Here is a 20247-nt window from a genome sequence, read left to right as displayed (position 1 = left end):
TATGTCAGTGTATAGTATTCACACAAGCGCCTATCGTAAAACCATTTGGTTCAAAGCTCAAGGTTAAACATGATTTAATGTTCACTTAAATGGAGCATTTACCTATATGGCTGGCAACACAGGTGAATGTATCATACTAAAATTGAGTGCTAAGCGTTTATAGTGAACTACGCATGCGCACCAAACGTTTTGAGCGTAGCCGTTGTACTGATAAATGTGTAAAAACTTAAAGAAAACCCATAATTCGTAGAAAAGTAAACGCAAAGAGAGATAAAAAAACTGGTAATTGGTGGGTAATTTAAAAGCGACGACGTCATCGCTGACGCCATTCACTGCATACGAAAAGCACAAGTGAATCAACAGTCAAAGTGTTGGTTTTTATTATGCAACAGCTGTATCGGTTAGTCAACAACAACAGCACTCAAGTTGCACGTTGCAATCGCAGTAAAAACCCACAGTATAAACAACTGGCTGGTGGCATGCATTTTGGACCGGCTGGCTTTAATGCTTGGCTGCTGCACCTACTGCCTCGCTGCTGACTGAGTGACCTACTCTGGCCGCTCGCATGATCTTTAAGATTGCATCGCGTGCATAAACAACAGAGAGAGAGCGGCACTCTGCTCTATACAAGCGTTTGCATTGGAGAGTATTACCAAATCCATTCACTGTTTCGGACGGCCTTGTTGGAGCATTCACTGAAACTGATTCAACGCAATTTCGCTCTTCGCTTTTAGCGCTCTTAGCCCTACTCAACTCAGCCCAATTTAGTACTACATGCGTTAACTTATTTATTACTCGTAGCTGTGTGTGTGTGTGTGTGTGTAAGTACAACTCAACATTTATGTCTTACTATTCGATTACCACATATTGCACCAAGCTCAAGCATTGCACACTATTTCTGTCTTTAAAACAGTTGTTACTAAAAGTGAGCACATTTTTGTATGAAATTTGGCAAATTATTTGGTCAGTTTAATTTTTTTCTTGGTGGTGAACGCGCGCGGTTTTTAGCTTGCCTGCTTCTAACTAATTTAGTGCGAAGTTATAAATTTAACGAATATAAAGGTATGATGAAAAAAATTATGTGAGAAATGTGTTTAGTTTTTAATGAGAATAGAAAATGTGTGTTCCTTGATTATTAAGCTAAAATATTCATTAATATGTGATACGGAAAATGATGTTATACTGATTGGAAAATTCCGTGAATGCTAATGCTAATGAGACAAAATTTGAAAATTTGGAAATGGGGGTAATGATAGTTTAAAAAATGTGATATGGAATGTGACAAATTTATAAAAAAAAGAAAAAAAAAATTATAAGTAATTCACTTCACTGCCTGATTTATTCTGCACTACTTCCATTTAACTGCTCCAAAGTGATAAAAATTTATTTTTTATAAAAAATAAAATTATTAAGAAATTAACATTCTAGTGTATTAAAAACAATTAGATGATCACTAAGCATACTTATATATGCATAATGGAATTTTAGATAATTATACACTTAAAAAATAAAAAATTGGGATAAACTGAAGGGGTTACATGGGTTTCATCGAGTAAAAAACAATCCATTTTAACAATGTTTTCATACAAAAATTAAAATATTTTTTGAAATTTTTTATTGTTACAAACCTACACACTATTATAAGAAAATTATGGAGTTTTTGGAAAAAAATATTTTAAATTCGGCCATTGCGACACCATTTCCAGTATCCCCAGGGAAATAAAGTGCGCCGGTGTTGGCATTATAAGTTCTTAAAGGATTATCTAAAGTGAAAAAATACGTGCTTTAGATAACACGGACGAAGGAAAAACCTGAAAATTTGATTTTTGACAGACATTTACATATATAAAAAAAAAATTTCAGTGAAAATTTCGCAACATTTTTTTTCTAATATTTGTTATTGAAAATGTAAAAAAAAAACTCCCATGTCTTTAATAATTGGAACTCAAAGACCTGTGTAAAGTTTCGTGGAGAGCGGTTGAGTAGTTCTCAAGAAATCTTGCCAACCGAGTTCAAAAACACAGTTTTGAGAAAAACGTATTTAAAGACGGCGCACTTAACCTAGCTGGCCTCGAGCGCACAAGTCCTCAAGGCTATATCTCCGAAAATATTACTCGAATCAACTTGGACAATATTCTAGAGGTTATGTAGAATTTAATAATAAAAAAATCGATTTTTTGAAAACCGTAAGACCATGTAAACCCTTCAAATATATATATTTTCGTCAATAATAAGCATCTATTATAACAGTTGAAATGAGTACAATTTAAAAATGGTTTTGGAATACGAGTATACACAACTTCAATTTAAATAATATATATGTAGGGGTAGTGTAGAAAAAATATCAATAATATAAATCCAGGAATCCCGTCCAAGCGGTTTAATAAATTCTGAAAAGATTCAACCACTCATGGTTATTATACATTGAACAAGGTATATTTGAGATCTGTGTTCAAAGTTTGTAATACCCAAGAGGAAATATCAGAGACCCTATAAAGTATATACGTATATATAAATGATCAGCGTGACGAGTTGAGTCGAATTAGCCATGCAGATCTATCTGTTCATCTGTAAACACAGGAACTAGTCTCTCAGTTTTTGTGCTATCGATCTGAATTTTCGCATATGTCATTTTCTTTCAAAGGAGCCGCTCATTTCTCGTAATTGCTGATATTTGACCTCTATAACATATAACTGTCATACTTGTATAAAGTGAACCTTCTTATACATGCACCTGTATGGAAAACTTCTTTATTTAACGAGCTATCTTCATTCAATTTTGCACGAATTTTCTTTCTAAGGTAACGGTAAAATTTTTGAAAAAAATTATTCTGATCAGACTACTATAGCATATTGCTGCCCTATAAACTGAACGATCAAAAACCAGATACACATTTTTTTACCCTTTTATGCTACAGAAAAAAAGCCTTAATGTTTTCTTTGCAGCCGAAATTGAAACTTTTTCTTGTTTTGGTAATATTTCTTAGTAAAATTTCATAAAATTGTCATATTTTGCTTGCCACTAAAAGTAGATATGTTTTCAAATTAATGTCGATACATATTGTGCAACACTAACATATGTACATACAATAAGTATATGGTACTATACCACACCCAGCTTCAACAATAAACGGTGAAACTTTGGCCACATAAAACTCCAACTATTAGTTTTATATACAACCTTCATCAGTCAATGTTGTACAAATTATCATTAGCACTTTTCGAGGTAATCTAGTGTCGTGTTTTGATTAGCTAAGCTGGGTTAAGCGCTGCCTTGTGAGAACGGCATAAGCTAGTGAAAATTTGAAACTCGGATTTTTAAATTTTTGGTGCTATACCCACGAATGTTTTAAGTCTAAAAGTATGAAGGTTATAAAATGCTACATAGAATATATAATAATACGTAGAATGAGCACGATATTTTGAGCACTATATTCTGCATACAAATATTCATATTTTTGCATGTTCACTTTGAATTATGAGAACTTTAAAAGAACTTAGAATTGTCGAAAGTTCTTGGAAAACATTTTTTACGCTGACTTTCTAAGATCAATGATTTTTTATTTCATTTAAATATTTCTCAAAATCTTTGATATGTATGTAGGAAGGTTTGTATGTATCATACACTTTACTCTTTGCTTTAACTTTAATAGAGTTTTGCTTTCATGTGTTGTTCGCGTTGTGGTGTTGTCAAGCAAGTAAAATTCCTGCAAGATTGGTTTGATTAATGACAACGTATATTACTTTGCATATGGAAATAGTTTTATAATACTCTAAATATTTTTTTGTTTAAGTATTATTTTTAAATTTGTTTACGTACGAACTTACATGTACAGTGTGCCTCATATTTTATGTAGCATATAAATAAAATAAATATCTATTTAACTTTGAAAAGAAAAAAATAATTGTATTTGTATTTCATACACAAAAAAAAACTAAGTTATTTTAGTTATTTCCCGGTACATTTTTCTCAGTGATTTTTTGCTGCCGAAAAGAAGGAAGAAGCCAAAAAGGAGGAGTCGGAGTCCGAGGAAGACGACGACATGGGTTTAGGTCTCTTCGACTAAACAACTTGAACACTAAGGTTTTATAATTAATAGTCCAAGAAATACTACTGTTTTCCAAAAAGATTTCAGAAGAGTGAAATATGATGAACAAAAATGTATACTTAATTTCTCATATTTTTACGAATATTTGTCATAGAAACTGAACCGAATCGTTGGAGCAACTACCTGGCATTACATCGACGCAAATATTCATGCTTTGATCAAGCAAGTGATTTTCATAGAACTGGTTTTATTTTTCAGAATTACGCTATTTTGGCTTATTATTAATACCATCAGTCAGGGTAAAATGGGGAAGTTCTGAGCTAATAGAAATAATCGACAATTTGATTGATTGATTGATAAACTAGAAATGCACCGCGACCTTAGGTCTGCTGACTCATCTAGCCACATCATATTAATAATGTTCATTTTCTGCTTGGTGGTAGCGAATCTATGTGGGCCGTATTTGGAAACAGGGATGCAAGGGCCTTTAACCAGCGTCTGCAGACTGCAGTGCAGTTAATTAGAAGATATTCTGGTTTTTCAGGCTCTCTGTCGCATAACCGGTAATTTACGCAAGAATCTAGGACCATGTGATGTAAGAGCTTCTTCAGCTTGCAGTGACCAGTATAAAATGCGACCATTAGTCTGAGTTTATCCCTAGGGCGGTTGCTTGCTTATTTAAACCTGCTTAGCTTATACCCCCAATTAGCTACTTGGCATGCCGTAGCCAGGTACTTGCCGCCAATATCCATCTCTGCCTACTCCTTCTTCCTTGCGGAGCAGATGCATTATGGTATGGGGACCAATGAAGAATTCAGTGCTTACCAACTTAGTGGATGCTTCGCAGCGTGCAAGCTCATCAGCCAGTTCGTTCCAGATCATAGCTTTGAGAAATGGTACCCAGATGAGCTGCACTTGGTTGCGTGCCGCTTGGCTATTCAATCATTCTCTGCACTCCTGCACCATTAGTGATTTGATCTCAAATGAGGAGATTGCTTTAAGTGCCGCTTGATTATCGCTAAGTATGGTTATGCGTTCGTTTCGATAGTTGCGTTAGAGGTTTATATCTATGCACCGATTTACGGCATAGACTTCTGCCTGAAAAATGCTCGAAAAATTTCATAAAGGTATGGAAAGCTTGTTTTCGAGCTGTTAGTGTATCACTAGATTGCTCTATCTCTAAGCAGTAGCTCGAGAGTGGAATCATTTCATTCAGCCTTGTTGCCTAAAGTAATCTTGACTTTAGTGGAGTTAATCCTTTTGGTAATACTGTCCCTTGGGAAAAGGCCAATGGTATTTTACCACTTAACTCTTACATTCGCTGGGATAATATTACCTTATCTCTGCCACACATATCTGCTGTAATTTGTAGCAGTTTGTGAATCCACAATTTACGTGTACAGCTACACGATTTCAAAGCATTCCTTCGTTTTTAAACGTATCACGATTATAACTTTGGTTACCAAAATATGTCAAACCAACTAATTGGTTGGCAAATGCAAAGTTATTCAATATTTACATACCGAATGATGGCGCACCCTGTGCAGCCATAATTTGTTAAGAAATACACTTAAGCTCGTGTAGACGAGGTGCTAACATGCAGCATGCTGCATATGTAAGTCGGTCAACAAACTCTGTCTGGCATCAATTGAAAATCATACAAAGACTTTTGCACAAAAAAAGTGTTGAAAACACTTCAAAAGTCATAGAAAATTTGTTTATTTAAAATTTATTTAAAAGTCGGAAATTAAAGGTCTTGGACTTTATGACAGTAGATTGATAAAAAATATGAAAATAATTATGTTTTATTTTATAATTTGAGTTTTTTTAATTTTAGCTTGACTTTTATAACTTTTTATTTGTATTATGAACTTTAAAACGTACTGATGAATACATCGTTACCAAAAACGTACAATGTTTGTTTGAAAATTACCACAAAATCCACTAGGTGTCAATAACTTTTTCTATGCCATTTCATTACTGCCATACCCATTTGTATACATTATCTTCATTTTTGGTTTTTTATTCGCTGGTTTTTGAAGGTCATGCAGCTGTGACGCAACTATTCGCCAAAAGCGGGTTCAAAAACCGCCTAAGTGCGGATTCAACACCAAATACGCGCTGCCTTAGTAATATTTTGTGAAAACAAACATACAAGCCACACGTTCAATTATGTGTACATATGTATCCACATGTTTGTTTTTGCATACACGAAATTCCAAACAAACCTTGCGGTCGCATAAAATGCTATAATAAAATGCAAATTTCGCGTCTACACATATTTCTGACCATATTTCATATTCATATTTTCTCGAGGTAAATCGGCTTTTTCGTTTCTTTATTTGTTTGTTTTAAACAACATTGGGCTTACTATAAAAGAAAGAGTCGAAATGTTATAAATAAATTTAGTGGTAAGTTTTTAATGCCACAAAAAATGAATTGTGCATATTTGTATAGCATTTCCACGTGCAGCCAAAAAATAACCAATACACTAAAAAAAACCATAAAAAACGTTAAAATTTTTGAGTGCATATGTGCACCATTTTTCGTATATTTTTTGATTTCCAAATGCGATTTTTATATACATAACTGTATATTTTTCGCTTTATTTTGCATTTGGGGCACGATAGCACTGCGAACTTCGCATTGTTAGCTTTTTGCGCAATTTATTGTGCGGTTCGGTTCGATTCTTTTTGCGTCCGTTGCTTCGGTCTACGCAATTTGTTGTATGGTTTTTATAAAATAATTTATGCTTTCGCAGTTTCTTTTGCTATTTTGTGCAACATTCGGCGCGTTTGTGTAGTCAACTAATTGAGCTTTAAACAAAGCGGCCGATCAACTCGGTCATTTTTCACTTTAATACTCGTGCAGCTTTTGCACTCAACTGTAGTAGACGCGCATGTTAATGCATCGGTCTGGCAAATCTTACGCCTTAGTTTGGGTGCAGGTGGTGCGCATTTGTGAAACGCTGCATTTCAATAGCAATTCGGTTTTTGGACAGAATTAAAATGCTTTTTATCGCGTTGTGTGTTATGATTATTAAGCAGGAAAAACCGACTGCCGTGAAAAAAATGCAATTCTCATAAATAATGAAAAACAAAAGGAAAGTGAGACCTTATCACAACAATATAAAATTTCAATAAAAATATTACGCTGAAAGAGAAAACTAATTATTCATTATATTTATTTATAATTTTTTCATATTCATTGCCAATGGTTATCAATTAAATACTCTCAGAGAGGACGTCTCTGTATTCTCGTCATCGACAAGAGCAGATTATTCATGATAGCATATTATTTGTTAAAATTCATGCCGAATTTTGCCCAATTCATAGTTCGTATCATTAAATGCTGTCACTAGAAAATATTACACATAAATTTAGCCTTAGTTTTTTACATTTCGTTTGAAAAACATTATTATACTTAAACGATGCTGATTATATGAAATAGAGTAGTTATTAATGCTAACAATACTCGTTTGATATACATACTTGTAGTTAGCGCAATCTTTTTCATGCAACATCATGCTTTTTTCTTTTAGGAATTCTCAACCAATTAATTGTATATATTCAATTATGGACATAAGTATTGATCTAGGAGGAGTTTTATACCGAAATTTTAAAGATTAGCACTGATGATGTTTTTTAATTCATTCAATAGTAGCTGTTGAAAATTTCAATATTTATTGCACGAGGTTTGACAATTAAGTAATGAGACTGATTTTATTGCCGCGCTTGTGGTAAACCCGTAACCTTGAAATTCCCTTCTTTTTTTCCGGCATCCCTCCATTGATATATGTACCATCGCTCTAGCTTGTTTAGTTCGCCTGCCGCGTCAAGTTGAGTAGACGTGTGTTTGTAGTGCTCGTCACGAAAATGGAAAAACGAAATCAAGAACAACGCGTCGCGATAAAATGTTGCGCCAGATTGGGCGAAACGGGTTCGGAAACGTAAACTAAAATTGTAAAAGTGTATGGTGATAGTGCTCTTAGACCCGGAAACCAAACGTCAAAGCTCACACTGGTTGTCTTCGCGCGCCCCTTGCCCGAAAAAAGCTCACATGAGCAAGTCGAAGGTGAGAACGATGATTATTGCCTTTTTGATAGCCACAAAGAATTCGTTCCACCGGGGAAAACTGAGAATCAAGCCTACTATTGCCAAGTAATCGAAAAATTGCGAAAACGAGTCAACAGGGTGCGCCCAGACATCGCTCGTAACTGGATCCTTCATCACCCCAACGCCCGTGCCACACCGCTCTCAGCTTGTCCCAGTATTTGGTCTCTAAAGGGATCGCCCGACATGTCACCCTGTGACTCTTTTTGTTTCCTAAAACAAAATCGGTGGTCAAACGAACCCATATTGAGTCGATTACGGGCATCCAGGCGGCCGTGAAAAGCGTACTCGCGGACATCCCAGTCGAAGCGATCCAGAAATGTTACGAAGCATGGAAAACGCACAGGAATCCTTGTATAGCTGCACAAGGGGAATATTTTGAAGGGTATGGTAGAGTTGTGGAATAATTTTTTAATGTACGGTTTTTATGGAATCAGTCTCATTACTTAATTGTCATACCTCGTATGACCGTCGTACTTACTATTTTATAAATTTTTTCTTTTCTTCGAAAGATTTTAGAAAGAATTTTTCAAACGAGATATATATCAAATGATGTTGGATACTACTAAATAGTTATCGAGAAAGATTTAGAAACACACTAACGAAAATATATTTGTTTTGGTTGTATAACTGAATGTTCAAAGATCGTTTATAATAGAAGACCTCACTATAATAAGCTGTAATGCTTGATGTATAAGAGACAGCTTTATTCGAATTGTAAAGCCTTACTCTGCTGTGATTCGAAAAAACCATGCCACATGCTCAAACAAAAGGGCAGCAATTGTGGTGCAAACCTGCGCCAACCTGCCTTCAGATGAATGCATCGTTTTTTCTGAGGGAAGAAATTATTTTTTTTTTTGCCAAAGAAACGTTGCAATAACCCTTTCTTTTTGTTTCCTGTTAATTACTGTAATTGATTTTAAGTTTTAAGTTTCAAAAAAAAACGAGAAAAACTAATAAATTTGTGTTTTCATTATTCAGTTAAACCATTCAGAATAGTAAAACTGATTTCAAATCTGAAAAGAATAGCAAAACATATAGGAATTGGAAATTTTCTTGGACGAATTTATTTCGATAACTTTGTTGTTGTTTTTAAATATAAATTTTTTTGAATATAGAGCAAAAACGAGGAGAAGTAGGGCTAAGACAGCTAATATTGCATTTAAGAACATTGAAATGTGTTTATGTACAATAATGTTCTAAATATATTGTGACATTATGACAAAGAAGTACCGGGAAATTGTAAGTCGAACGCAAATTATTTAATTTGTCTTCAATATTTATTTTTTCGTCTTCAAAGTAATCGCCACCAGATGTAATAGAATTATGCTAGCAATTTTTCCTGTCTTCGGAAAACTTTTCATAAACACTTTTTGGAATGGCGTTCAACTCTTCAAGCGAATTTTCTTTTGTTTGAGTTACAATTTTTGTTTGTAGAACAAGAAAATATCACACGGAGCCAAATCTGGTGAATACGGTGGTTTTAAATGCGTTTTTGGCTTTAAAATCGGTCACAATCGGAGCTCATGCGGTGGTGTATTATCATCGGATGTTCTCATGCTAAAGCCTCAATGCGGTCAAATAGAACAGCTTATTGTCCGCCTTTTTGAGCGGCTTTGGCGTAGTTTTTTGGCTTCGGCTCCTTTTTCCCATTCATTCTCCTGATTGTTGACTTGCTTGTAAATTAAACTCATAAACCCATGTCTCATCAGCAGTTAGAATTCTCTCCATGAAATTGGGCTCGGAGTACGTACGATTTTTGAAAAAAAAAATCAGCTTTATCGAGACGAGTCGAGCAAAAAAGTGTATGAATCACAATAAGCCTTTTCCAACATTCGCAACGATTCCGCACATGAAATTCAGTTAGAAATACTAAATATAAGACAAACTCTTTGTTCGATACTTTACAATTTCCGGGTGCTTTTTTGTCACAACATATGTTAAATATTATTAATTATGTAAAAATAGCTTTGAAGAGTGGAAACCTGTGGCAGCAATACTCCTTACTCTAGCTTAAATATTGTGCTGGATACTGATTTAATATTCGAAATCAACGCTTAAGTCCCTGTGTCTTACATTAAGTGTCTCCCAAAACTGCAATATATCATGGTTATAATGCTTTAATTTAATGCACTTAGTTTATATGTGCATAAATGCTGCATATATTTGTATACCTATATGCATAGTACACATGAGTGCGACACTGAAATTTCACAAATTCCCATTACTCATACGCTGCGTAGTTCCGCAGCAGATTTGCAATAGCCGAAAAAATAAACTGAAGCAAAATTCGTTATAATACTAACAAAGCGAAACGTAAATTCCATATCAATGACCCCGAGATATCAATTAACGCTAAAGCGTAGCCAAAAGTTTGTTTTCAAGCAACCAAATAAACACAATCGGTATGTGCAAATAGGTGTAAATATGTGAATATGCGAGCGTTTGCATTACTTTATTTTTTTTCACGTTTACTAGGGTCTGAGCGGTCTTACGTTACATTAATATATTACGCTGTTTTACTACTGTTTTTATTAACATATCTTTTAGGTATCAATTGTTTTGTAGCGATTGAAATTAATTTTTTTTAAGATGTTTTTTTGATAAACTAACCTTAAAAAAATATCAAAAAGTATTTTAACAAAAGAAAAAGCATACTTTGTGGAATCAATATTGCTGAATTTATAAAAAAAGTTTAAAAAAATATCGTGTTGATAACGCAAGTTTCATCTGTGCAGGAACAAATAACTATTGACCACCAATTTTTGTAGTTAAAAAAAAAAATACAAAATATATATTAAGGGGTTAAGGGTAGTCAGAGGCTCGAAAAAATGAGAGTTTTCAGTATTTCTTTTTTTGCTACTAAATCATGTTATTTTAAAAAAAAGTAGTAATATGGCATTATTCTAAAATGTATTTACTTGAAGACACGAAAATTTAAAAAAAAAATTAATTGCCAAAGTTATAGTTGCTTGTGTAGACCCTGTTCCAAAAAAAAGTACTTGCGGTGACAACCATAAATCCTTGGAGATTCATCTAAAATCAATCGAAAAAAAAAATAGTTTTATAAATAGATAATCCGGGGCCTGATCGAAGGATTTTTTTTTTCAAAATGTACAAAATGACGGCCTCAGGAAATTTTTTTCTAAATTTTTGCTAAAAAATCAACAGTTAATTGGTCTTAAAAAATCGAAGTTAAAAAAAAAATAAAAATCTTTCGATCAGTCCCGAGTTTATTATGTATTCTAAAAGCGGTATATAAATTTCATTAAAATCTACTGAGCGGTTTTCGAGTTACAGTTGTCACCATTTTAAAAAACATAGTTTTGAGAAAAACGCGCTTAAAGTTTCTGCCGCTAGCTACCTGCTCTCGAGCGCTTTGAAGTGCCCGAGCTCTCTTTGTTATTTACCGAATAACTCAAAAATTAATTGCCGGATCCACGTGGAGTTTTCAGAGAATATTTCTAAGATATTACACTTAACGAGGATGCAAAAAAAAATAATTTTTTGAAAATTCTGACTACCCTAACCCCTTTTTTCTGAGTATAAACTCTTACATAGAAAATTTCAGTTATAAAATGGTAATAAGCAGTCAACATTAATAGCTACTATATCATAAATACAGTGGCGTAGCTACAACTTCGGGCGCCCGGGGCCAAGGATGTTCTGCCGCCCCCTTTTATCTACCTACCTACAAGTTTCATGAGGTTTTTGGGGAAGTTGATAGTGAATTTACAAGATGTCTTATTAGAAGCCATAGAAAAAACCCATTTTCGCCCTATATCTGGTACACCTTTGACACAATTTGCAGGAATTTTTGCCCGAATCGGAGTTTTTAAATGCCACAGAAGATCGTTGCGCCCGGGGCGACGGCCCCTTCGCCACCCCCCTAGCTACGCCACTGCATAAATGTGAACATTTTCAGTTTTCAAGACAAAGTGACTTCAGTAAAATACGTTTTTTGATCTCTGTTCTGAAGCTGTGTTCGCATATTTCGCTCATATTCTCTTTAAATGATGCTTATTTAATAATTTTTTTATAAATACAACTGCAAAAGTGCGTTTTTTTCTCAATTACAATACATTTTCCAACATTCCCATCCCATGTACAAAAATACTGAGAGTAATAAACATGGCTTTATGTAGTCCAAACCATTCGTAAGTTCTATCTTCATATAAATCCTCCAATTCGGTTTACACTAATGTACACAATTGGTCACAAAAATATTTCGAAATATTTATTGGGACTGTCTCTTTTAAATAGTTTTGCTTTCATGGTTTCTCACTGTCAGTGTCAGTGTTGGATCATTCAATTATCATGCCGCCATGCATAGATTTCACAACCGCCACATACCGTGAAGTGTTTGTAAACAAAGCGGGGAAAACGTTTTGGCAACGCTACGTACACCCACGTACGTGTACGTATGTATGTATGTATGGTGGTATGTATGTATGCATCGTTTATGCAGGTATTGTCTGCCATACTAATCGTTTATTGACATTTACATTGAATCAGAGCTGAACGTGCGATTGTTGACAGGCGTCACGTCAAATGCATTGATTTTAATATTATTTTTATTGTTTGTATAATTACTTTTACAATATGCGTCACAGATCGCTTTTGGCCAACGGTTTCTAAAAAGGCACGGCACACGTTTTAAAGCTGCTCGCTACATTTGCCTTAACGCAGGTTATAGCTGTTGGCCAGTTTTTCGTTTATTTTTTTCGCTCAGCACTCTTGTTATGATGAAGGTACTTCGCTCTGCCGGCGCCTTGTTGTTGCTGCTGGTATTTGAATACGTATGTACATAAATGTAAGCGTTTAAGCGTGCTGGTATTTTTCAAACGCACGCTCAATTTGTTTGACTTTGAAATTTTATGCAAATTCTCTTGAGCTCTCTCCCACCATTTGATTTCCATCGCGCAACAACAACTTCCAGCCAGTCAATGCACGAAACGCATTGAACGTGTGATGGCGCGTACTCAAAAGTTAGCTTGAACTTCAAACAATGCAGACGCTACACGTTCTCACACCACACACATGCATATATGTATGCGTGCATGTATGTATATACATATTTATGACCGTCTTCGCTCGTTTGGCGTATACTACATACTCGTATACTCGTATATATTTCTTGAAGACGATAAGCCAGTGTCAAAAAGTAGCATAAATATTCAAAATCGTAGAAAAATTTAACTTGAACAACAACAAGTGGTTTGAGTTGAAAAATAAAAAATGTTAAAAGACTTACAAAACTTAAGAAAGTCAAGGGCGCCAACATAAACGTTCAAGTTTATGGATGTATGGCCGCGACGCACATTTAAAGTAATAGGTACATATGAAATACATACATTAATGTTTCGTTTCTACAAATTTTAGTACATACATATGTACATATATTTTTTATTACCTGGACTCGGTATTTTAATTTTTTCACGCTGTTTCTAAGGAATAGTTCGGAGGACCTATAAAGCCCATACCTACATATATAAATAATCAGCTTGGCGAGCTCTGCCAAACCATGTCTGTCTGTATATGGTATACGCGAACTAGTTCCTCAGTTTTTTAAATATCAATCTGAAGTCTTGTACCCGCCTGTTTCTCACCAAGACTCTATTCATTTGTTGAAAAAGCCGTTATCGGACCACAGCAGTATTCGAACGATGGGAGTCAAGTTCTTGTATGGAAAACTTTTTTATTTGATGAGATGTATTCACGAAATTCGAAATGAGTTATTGTCTAAAGCAATTATCCAATCTCCAAAGACATTTTTCAGGTTGGATCAGTATAGGACATAGATGTTAGTCACACTGAACGAAAAATAAATTTCTTGTCAGAAATCTTTTATATTTGTGAAAGGTATTATAGCTTTCGGTTGCACCAAATGTTAATAACTTTTTTAGTTTAACTAATTTGAATGAAATCAATGTCAGCTAAAGCTGAATTTACACATACACATAAAATACTCACTAGTATAGTTTTCAAGGTGTCAGGCCGCATTGATTTCAAAGAAGTACCTGTATTCACAGTTAAAAAGAATTTGTAATCTAATAATCTTCTTAATAATTTTGAGAACATATTAAATATTTTCAAAACCTTGAAATGGGATCAACATTATACATATGTACCTAATGATCTAATATACGGAAATCTGTGCAATCTTACTATTTTCATTAGAGCAAAAAAATATACAATAACTATGGGATGTCTGAATGTATACGCTTCCAAGTTCTTAAGTCTTGACATCTCAAATGCGGGACAGTCAAGAAGGTAGTAGAAAGTTGTTTCCACCTCATCTTTTTCCATATAGATTCTGATGGAAAATAGACCACTAGATTTCTTACGTTCGATCTTGGGCATTTGCGACAGCGCTTGTATTGATGGTAGATCAGCTCAGCTAGTAATAGAACATAAGAGGATACGAGAGCCCGACTGACTTACATTCTATCGATAGCGGTTTTAGGGTGCCTTTCCTTGCTAGCTCATTAGCTTTATAATTACCTATGATTCCACTGAGGCCTGGCACCCATACCAGTCTTATCACAAGGACACTCGTTGCTATTGATAGCGAGGTTTGCCACTTTGACCAACCCTGAACGCACTGTGAATGAGTTCAAGGCTAATATTATTATTATTATTAAATATTAGGGAGAAGATTTTGAATGAAGCTATAACTTTTTGAACTAGTTTAGTCGTTATCGTATTAAATAGAACGGCATTCAGTTTTATGATTCCACTTTTTTAAATTGAAAAAACAATTCATGATCTTTCCGGGCCATATCTATCTTCTACTAACTCCAGTTGGTACTGCACGGGGAACTTTTCAGTTCACTGGGTTATGACCACTAGCAAAGTTCGTGGTCCGTGGCACTCACATAATGTGATGTAACTGGAAATGATTTTCCTCATCAATTTGTGGAATGGAGGCCTCAATCTTTCGTATATTCAGAATACTATTTATTTTTTATATATTTTAATATTACTATAATTTTTTTTTTTTTGTGGGATTGGAATTATCTTCAAACATGGATCATAGCTGCATGGCAAGCCAGGAATCTACCTAATATTTTCCAATCCAACTTCAGCATGGTTTTAGACAACATTTCGCCTTTAGTTGGGGGGTTTAGAAATTCAGTTTTGGCCGCTGCAGCGTTCGTATGAAGATTCCCAACAATTATTTAAAACTTTATTGTAATGCCGTTGACAGCTTCGTTTATAAACACCCAAAAAAACAATTGCACTTTCAACTGTTAACCTTTAAAATGTACCTTTGACATAAAATGTGGTCTTTATTTGGCGCTTGTGACCGCCTTTCAAACTCAGGGTTTTGTTTAATACGTTACATGCCATTGATGACACCTCCCCCACACATGTATAGTTTGGATAAGACTTTGTCCAGGTCGTTACTAAGGTCGTGTTGGTATTGTTGTTGATATGGCAGTCACCTGCGAATACCATAACTCAAAAGTACGCGACAAGAAAAACAATTTTCCCTGCATGCGAATCCACGAATGGAAAATATCTGTGTGAGTATATGGAGCATAATGTTAAAGATTTTGCTTCAGATTCGCTTATACGAGTACTTGTCTGTCGGTATCTTGCACGACTACACCTAAATGATTTATCCGTCTGGTCAGAGATCGTATGTGTATTTGTATACATTTACACTCTCGTATCTATTACTCTTATTGCGTACAGATATTGCCATCAGGAGCATGTGAATGTTTGTTGTGAACTTTGAGCGTGCGACAGTTATGAATGGCAATCCATACGCTTAATGGAAGCTAGTGTTGTTTAACATTTAACAAATCTTGCACTAAACAAACACACGACACGCGTATAGTACGTCTGTCGGCAAGGACAGAGTCCACTTTATTTGTACACGAAGCACGGGTATGTTTGCACATTTTTTATTAACACGACCTTACCTACAAATTACATATTATGCACGCACGTAGCAAGGCACGCGCCAAATGCATGTATCTCAGTCAAGTTGCATGGCTGCTCATAAAGCTTATTAACATTTATTATTCAGTACTCTCTTCTTCTGGCAGACATTAGAAACACACGCATACGCCGCTACACAGCCGTGTAAGCAGCCAGCCAACGAAGTACATATGTGTGTTTTCGTATTCGACTAATCATAATTTCCTTTTACCCTCCGCGCAGTATTGACTTTTACGCAATTTACTTCTACCTTTGGCCATTACTTTTCGCTTTGCTCCTTTTTCCAAATGCCCGCGCTTTATTTAAAAGGCTAACTGTGACTAATATGCGCGTACCAGTACGCCACGTGCTCACGTGTCTACGTTAATACACACATCTATGTTATCTATGTGTGTGTAGCATAGAATCGCCAGAACACCCACTCACTTTATCATTCCGCTGACAATTATACTCCGCCACCGCGCTTTCCGGCTTTCACGTTGGTATGTCAATTTTCCACAACTAATGAGCTCCATGTATGACATAAACAATTTTCCAGCCATCCCACCAATGCGTTGGCAATGCATTAGGTCTGCTCATATATATGAAAGGTTATGTGTGTTTAAGTGCGCTTGGGCCTTCCGTTCAAATACTGCTGGAATGTTCAGTACATACCCAAGCATACAAGAAACCACGGTATGTTGCTAATTTAAAATGCAATACTCCCATATACTCATACTTGCCACCGAACAGGTTGGGGCAGAATATCTAGCTCAGGTTGCGGTTGAAAATAAGTATTCTTTAGCGCTTTAAAGAGAACACTTCAAGCTTTAATGGAATTTCATTCATTATTCGTTGGTATTAAGAAAAATATGTGGTTGCATCTTTTTATTGCAATATTTAGATAATAATTTGCAATTTCTCTGCTTTGAATGATGATCACTTGCAAAAAAGTCATACATATAAAAGCAATAAAAAAGCCAAGCAATTGCATTTGATATAAGAAAGTACGGAAACATTAATAAAACGTTTTTTGGTTTATTGTTTAAGGAGAAGTTTTACTATTGTAAATAAGTCATATGAGAAGTCACTGTCTAAATTGCAATAGAATTCGGTATTATACAAAATGAAAAGTGCCAATTAATACTTAATATACGTGCTTTGATTTTAGTAAATAATTTTTTGATGTAGTAAAAGAAATAGCTAAATAAATTTCTTTAAGAAAACTTAAACGTTCATAGACGCTGCCAGAACTGAAGAAGTTATTAAAATTTTGTTGCCGTTGAGTTCGTCATTAGCTGAACCCCTTGTCTAAATTAACCTTAGATAAACGAAACGAAAACATATTTTATATTTAACATAAAGTATGCCGGGGTATTCAAATCATGTCAAATAAAATTCGTAATAGTTCTTTACTGACCATATATTCTGCCCTATGCTCATGCTATGTCAGTTGAAATCTGGCTGTCTCTATTTGGAGTGGAGTACCGCAAAGTTCAGTACCAGACCTCTCTCTATGGAATGTAATGTATGATAATGTGATAAGGAGCCACCAACTAAAAACTGTTAAATTAATGGCAAATGTACTACAAAACTAGAGAAAATTATAGCTCTCGCCATGGGGAAGTGTGAGATTCATTTACAGCCACAACTATCTTGGAGTAATAACAAACTCAAAACTCAATTTTAAGAATCACCTAGAATGATGGCAAAGAAAAGCTATGTAAGTTCCATACATTTATTTTTACTCGCAAAGTTAATGAGATCGGTTGTGTTATATGCGGCACCTATATGGATCCCTGTGGAGACATTAAAGCATATGCCAGACAACTTAGCTCAGCGCACAGGCTGTCGGCACTAAGAGTTATCAGTGCTTCCCGAACAATATCAAGTGCGGTTGTTGAAGTAATAGCCAGTATGATGCCCATTGATATCACTGGTGATGAAAACGAGCGAGTATACAAGTCATCAGAACCGTCTATAGAAGCCAAAAGAGAAGAGAGAGTCAAAAGTTTAACCATATAGCAGCAGAGGTGGCAAACTTCGCTCAAAGGATGGTGAACCTACAGACTGATACGGGTATTGATTCTTCACCTACTTAAAAAAAAATCAAAACAAAAAAAAATATTATAATAAAATAATTATTATGACTCGTTAAATTTTGTTAAGCTCAATGCTGTAAATTTCGATTTTTGATCTTTTCTCATGTAAAAATTTAACATATATTTTAGTGGAGTATTTATGTTACACTTTATATGCATTGAGAAAAGAAAACGTCATAAGTTTGTCGAGAAGTTTGTAACCCCAGGAAGAAACTTCGAAACTGTGTCTGTCTGTCTATATATACCCGAATCAGTGTCTCCGTTTTTGAGATATTGCTTTGAAAATTTCCATACGGCCTTTTTTCTTAAAAAGCTGTTAATTTGAAAGACTACTTAAGCACGCGTGGCAGCTGCCACACAAACGTAATGATAAAAATCAGATCCTTGTATGGAAAACTTTTTTTCTGGCGATATATATACATGAAGAAAGTTTTAAGCTCGGGCTGCTATAGCATATAAATGTTACATAAACCGATAAAAATCAAATGCTAGTGTGAAATATAGGGTTTCCGATATTTCCTTCGAGGCATTCATTCATTTTGTTTTTTCATAATAATTTTTTATAGGATTTTTGATCTTCTGCAATAAAATTGTTATATCCAAAGCAATGGAATCTACATAAAAACAGACTTTTGAGAGCTGTTCTGAAACTGAAGTTAAGTTTACGTGTTTTCTTCTTTTCTTTCTTTTATAAGAGAATTTCAAGAAAACATTAGCATTATATTATCCTTGATCATCATATTGCTCATAGTTTGTACAACCTTTTTTTCTAAGTTAAACAAATATTTTTGAATCTCCTTATGTTTCTGTCTTCGCAAGCTATGCACCAACGAATAAAATTCTAACTCAAAATTTGCTGTCAAAAATTCATCAGCTGTTCTAAAGTGATGCACAGTATCAGACTATCAGCAAAGATTTATATTTCACATAATTCATAAAAACTTGTCTATTTTACAGACCACCTCATCCTCTATGATGTTAATAGCAAATCCCACAAACTTGTGTTTATTTATTAAATTTAATATAAACTCTCTCGAACATGTGACAAATTTTTGCCAAAAAGACCAAAAATTGTGCTGCACAAATCTAAATTTATAATAACAACAAAATGCATATGTAAAAGCAGTTTTCAGTAACCACAAATCAAATCGATTTGCACCAATGAGACACAATTGAATTAGTTTAAATTGAATTGCAACGAAGCAGAGTAATAGAGTGATGGAGTGAAGAGGATTTAGATGAGGTATATTTGCCTGAAATATTGCATGCCAAATGGCAATTGCCGAACTTGCATTTGTGCTAGTATTTTATATATGTATGCATATATATACACATTTATTAATAACTGTCAGAAAATCACGTGACAAAAACGAAATATAAGCATATTTGTATAAATTCTTTGGTCAGGGGCGAGTGTATGATATGTGAGCTCGACTAATAGAGTTGTACACATTCAAGTGGTGCGTGCTTTGAGCAATTTCATATACGAAATATTTACGCATATACGCATGTTGGCATGACACCCAAAAATATTGACAAGCGATAATTTGCTTATCGATGCATATTATTTATGACACATTAACCTACTGTCAGCTAAAGGAGATATGGATTGCTTGTCGCCGTCACATGCATTCAATAATCGAAAGGTTATTTCCAAGGAATGTCTTTAATTAGCTTAAGGCATGCAAAAGATAAAGGAGTAGCAGAGCAAATAGTGCGGCAAATGCGAATATCGTAGAAATTTAATTAGTCATTTTACATAAATAAATCACTTCCATACTTACATACAAACGTATGTGTAGCTGTAGAGTTTTGAGGAAGACATATGTATGTAAGTGAGCGAGTGACTTGAAGTTATGGAGTTTTTTAGTGGCAATACTTCATGATGAGTCATAGTACGTAGTACGCAAAACATATTTTGAAGTCCAAGGTTTTCAAGGCCATAGTGAATTTTTTTTGGAAAGCTATTTCCTGAAAGGGGTAAAAGTCCTTAATCTAAAAAATAAAACAAAATTATCAACTAAGGTGATAATATTTAATGTAGCTAAATTTTCA

General features: G+C 34.6%; 1 protein-coding gene across 1 annotated transcript in view; it reads left to right on the top strand.

The window, feature by feature from the left end:
• Positions 1-849: 849 nt before the first annotated feature.
• The window catches only part of LOC105233147 (uncharacterized), a 33500-nt gene continuing 14102 nt past the window's right edge, over positions 850-20247 (top strand). Inside the window, exon 1 of the mRNA XM_029553354.2 lies at positions 850-1062. Coding sequence (XP_029409214.2) covers positions 942-1062 — 121 coding nt within the window. The 5' untranslated portion in view covers positions 850-941. The remainder of the gene's footprint in view (positions 1063-20247) is intronic.

The sequence above is a fragment of the Bactrocera dorsalis genome, chromosome 4 (genome assembly GCF_023373825.1).
Source record: "Bactrocera dorsalis isolate Fly_Bdor chromosome 4, ASM2337382v1, whole genome shotgun sequence".
Lineage (NCBI taxonomy): Eukaryota > Metazoa > Arthropoda > Insecta > Diptera > Tephritidae > Bactrocera > Bactrocera dorsalis.
Note: the sequence above shows the minus strand (reverse complement) of the source record. Positions and strands in the feature narration are given on the sequence as shown.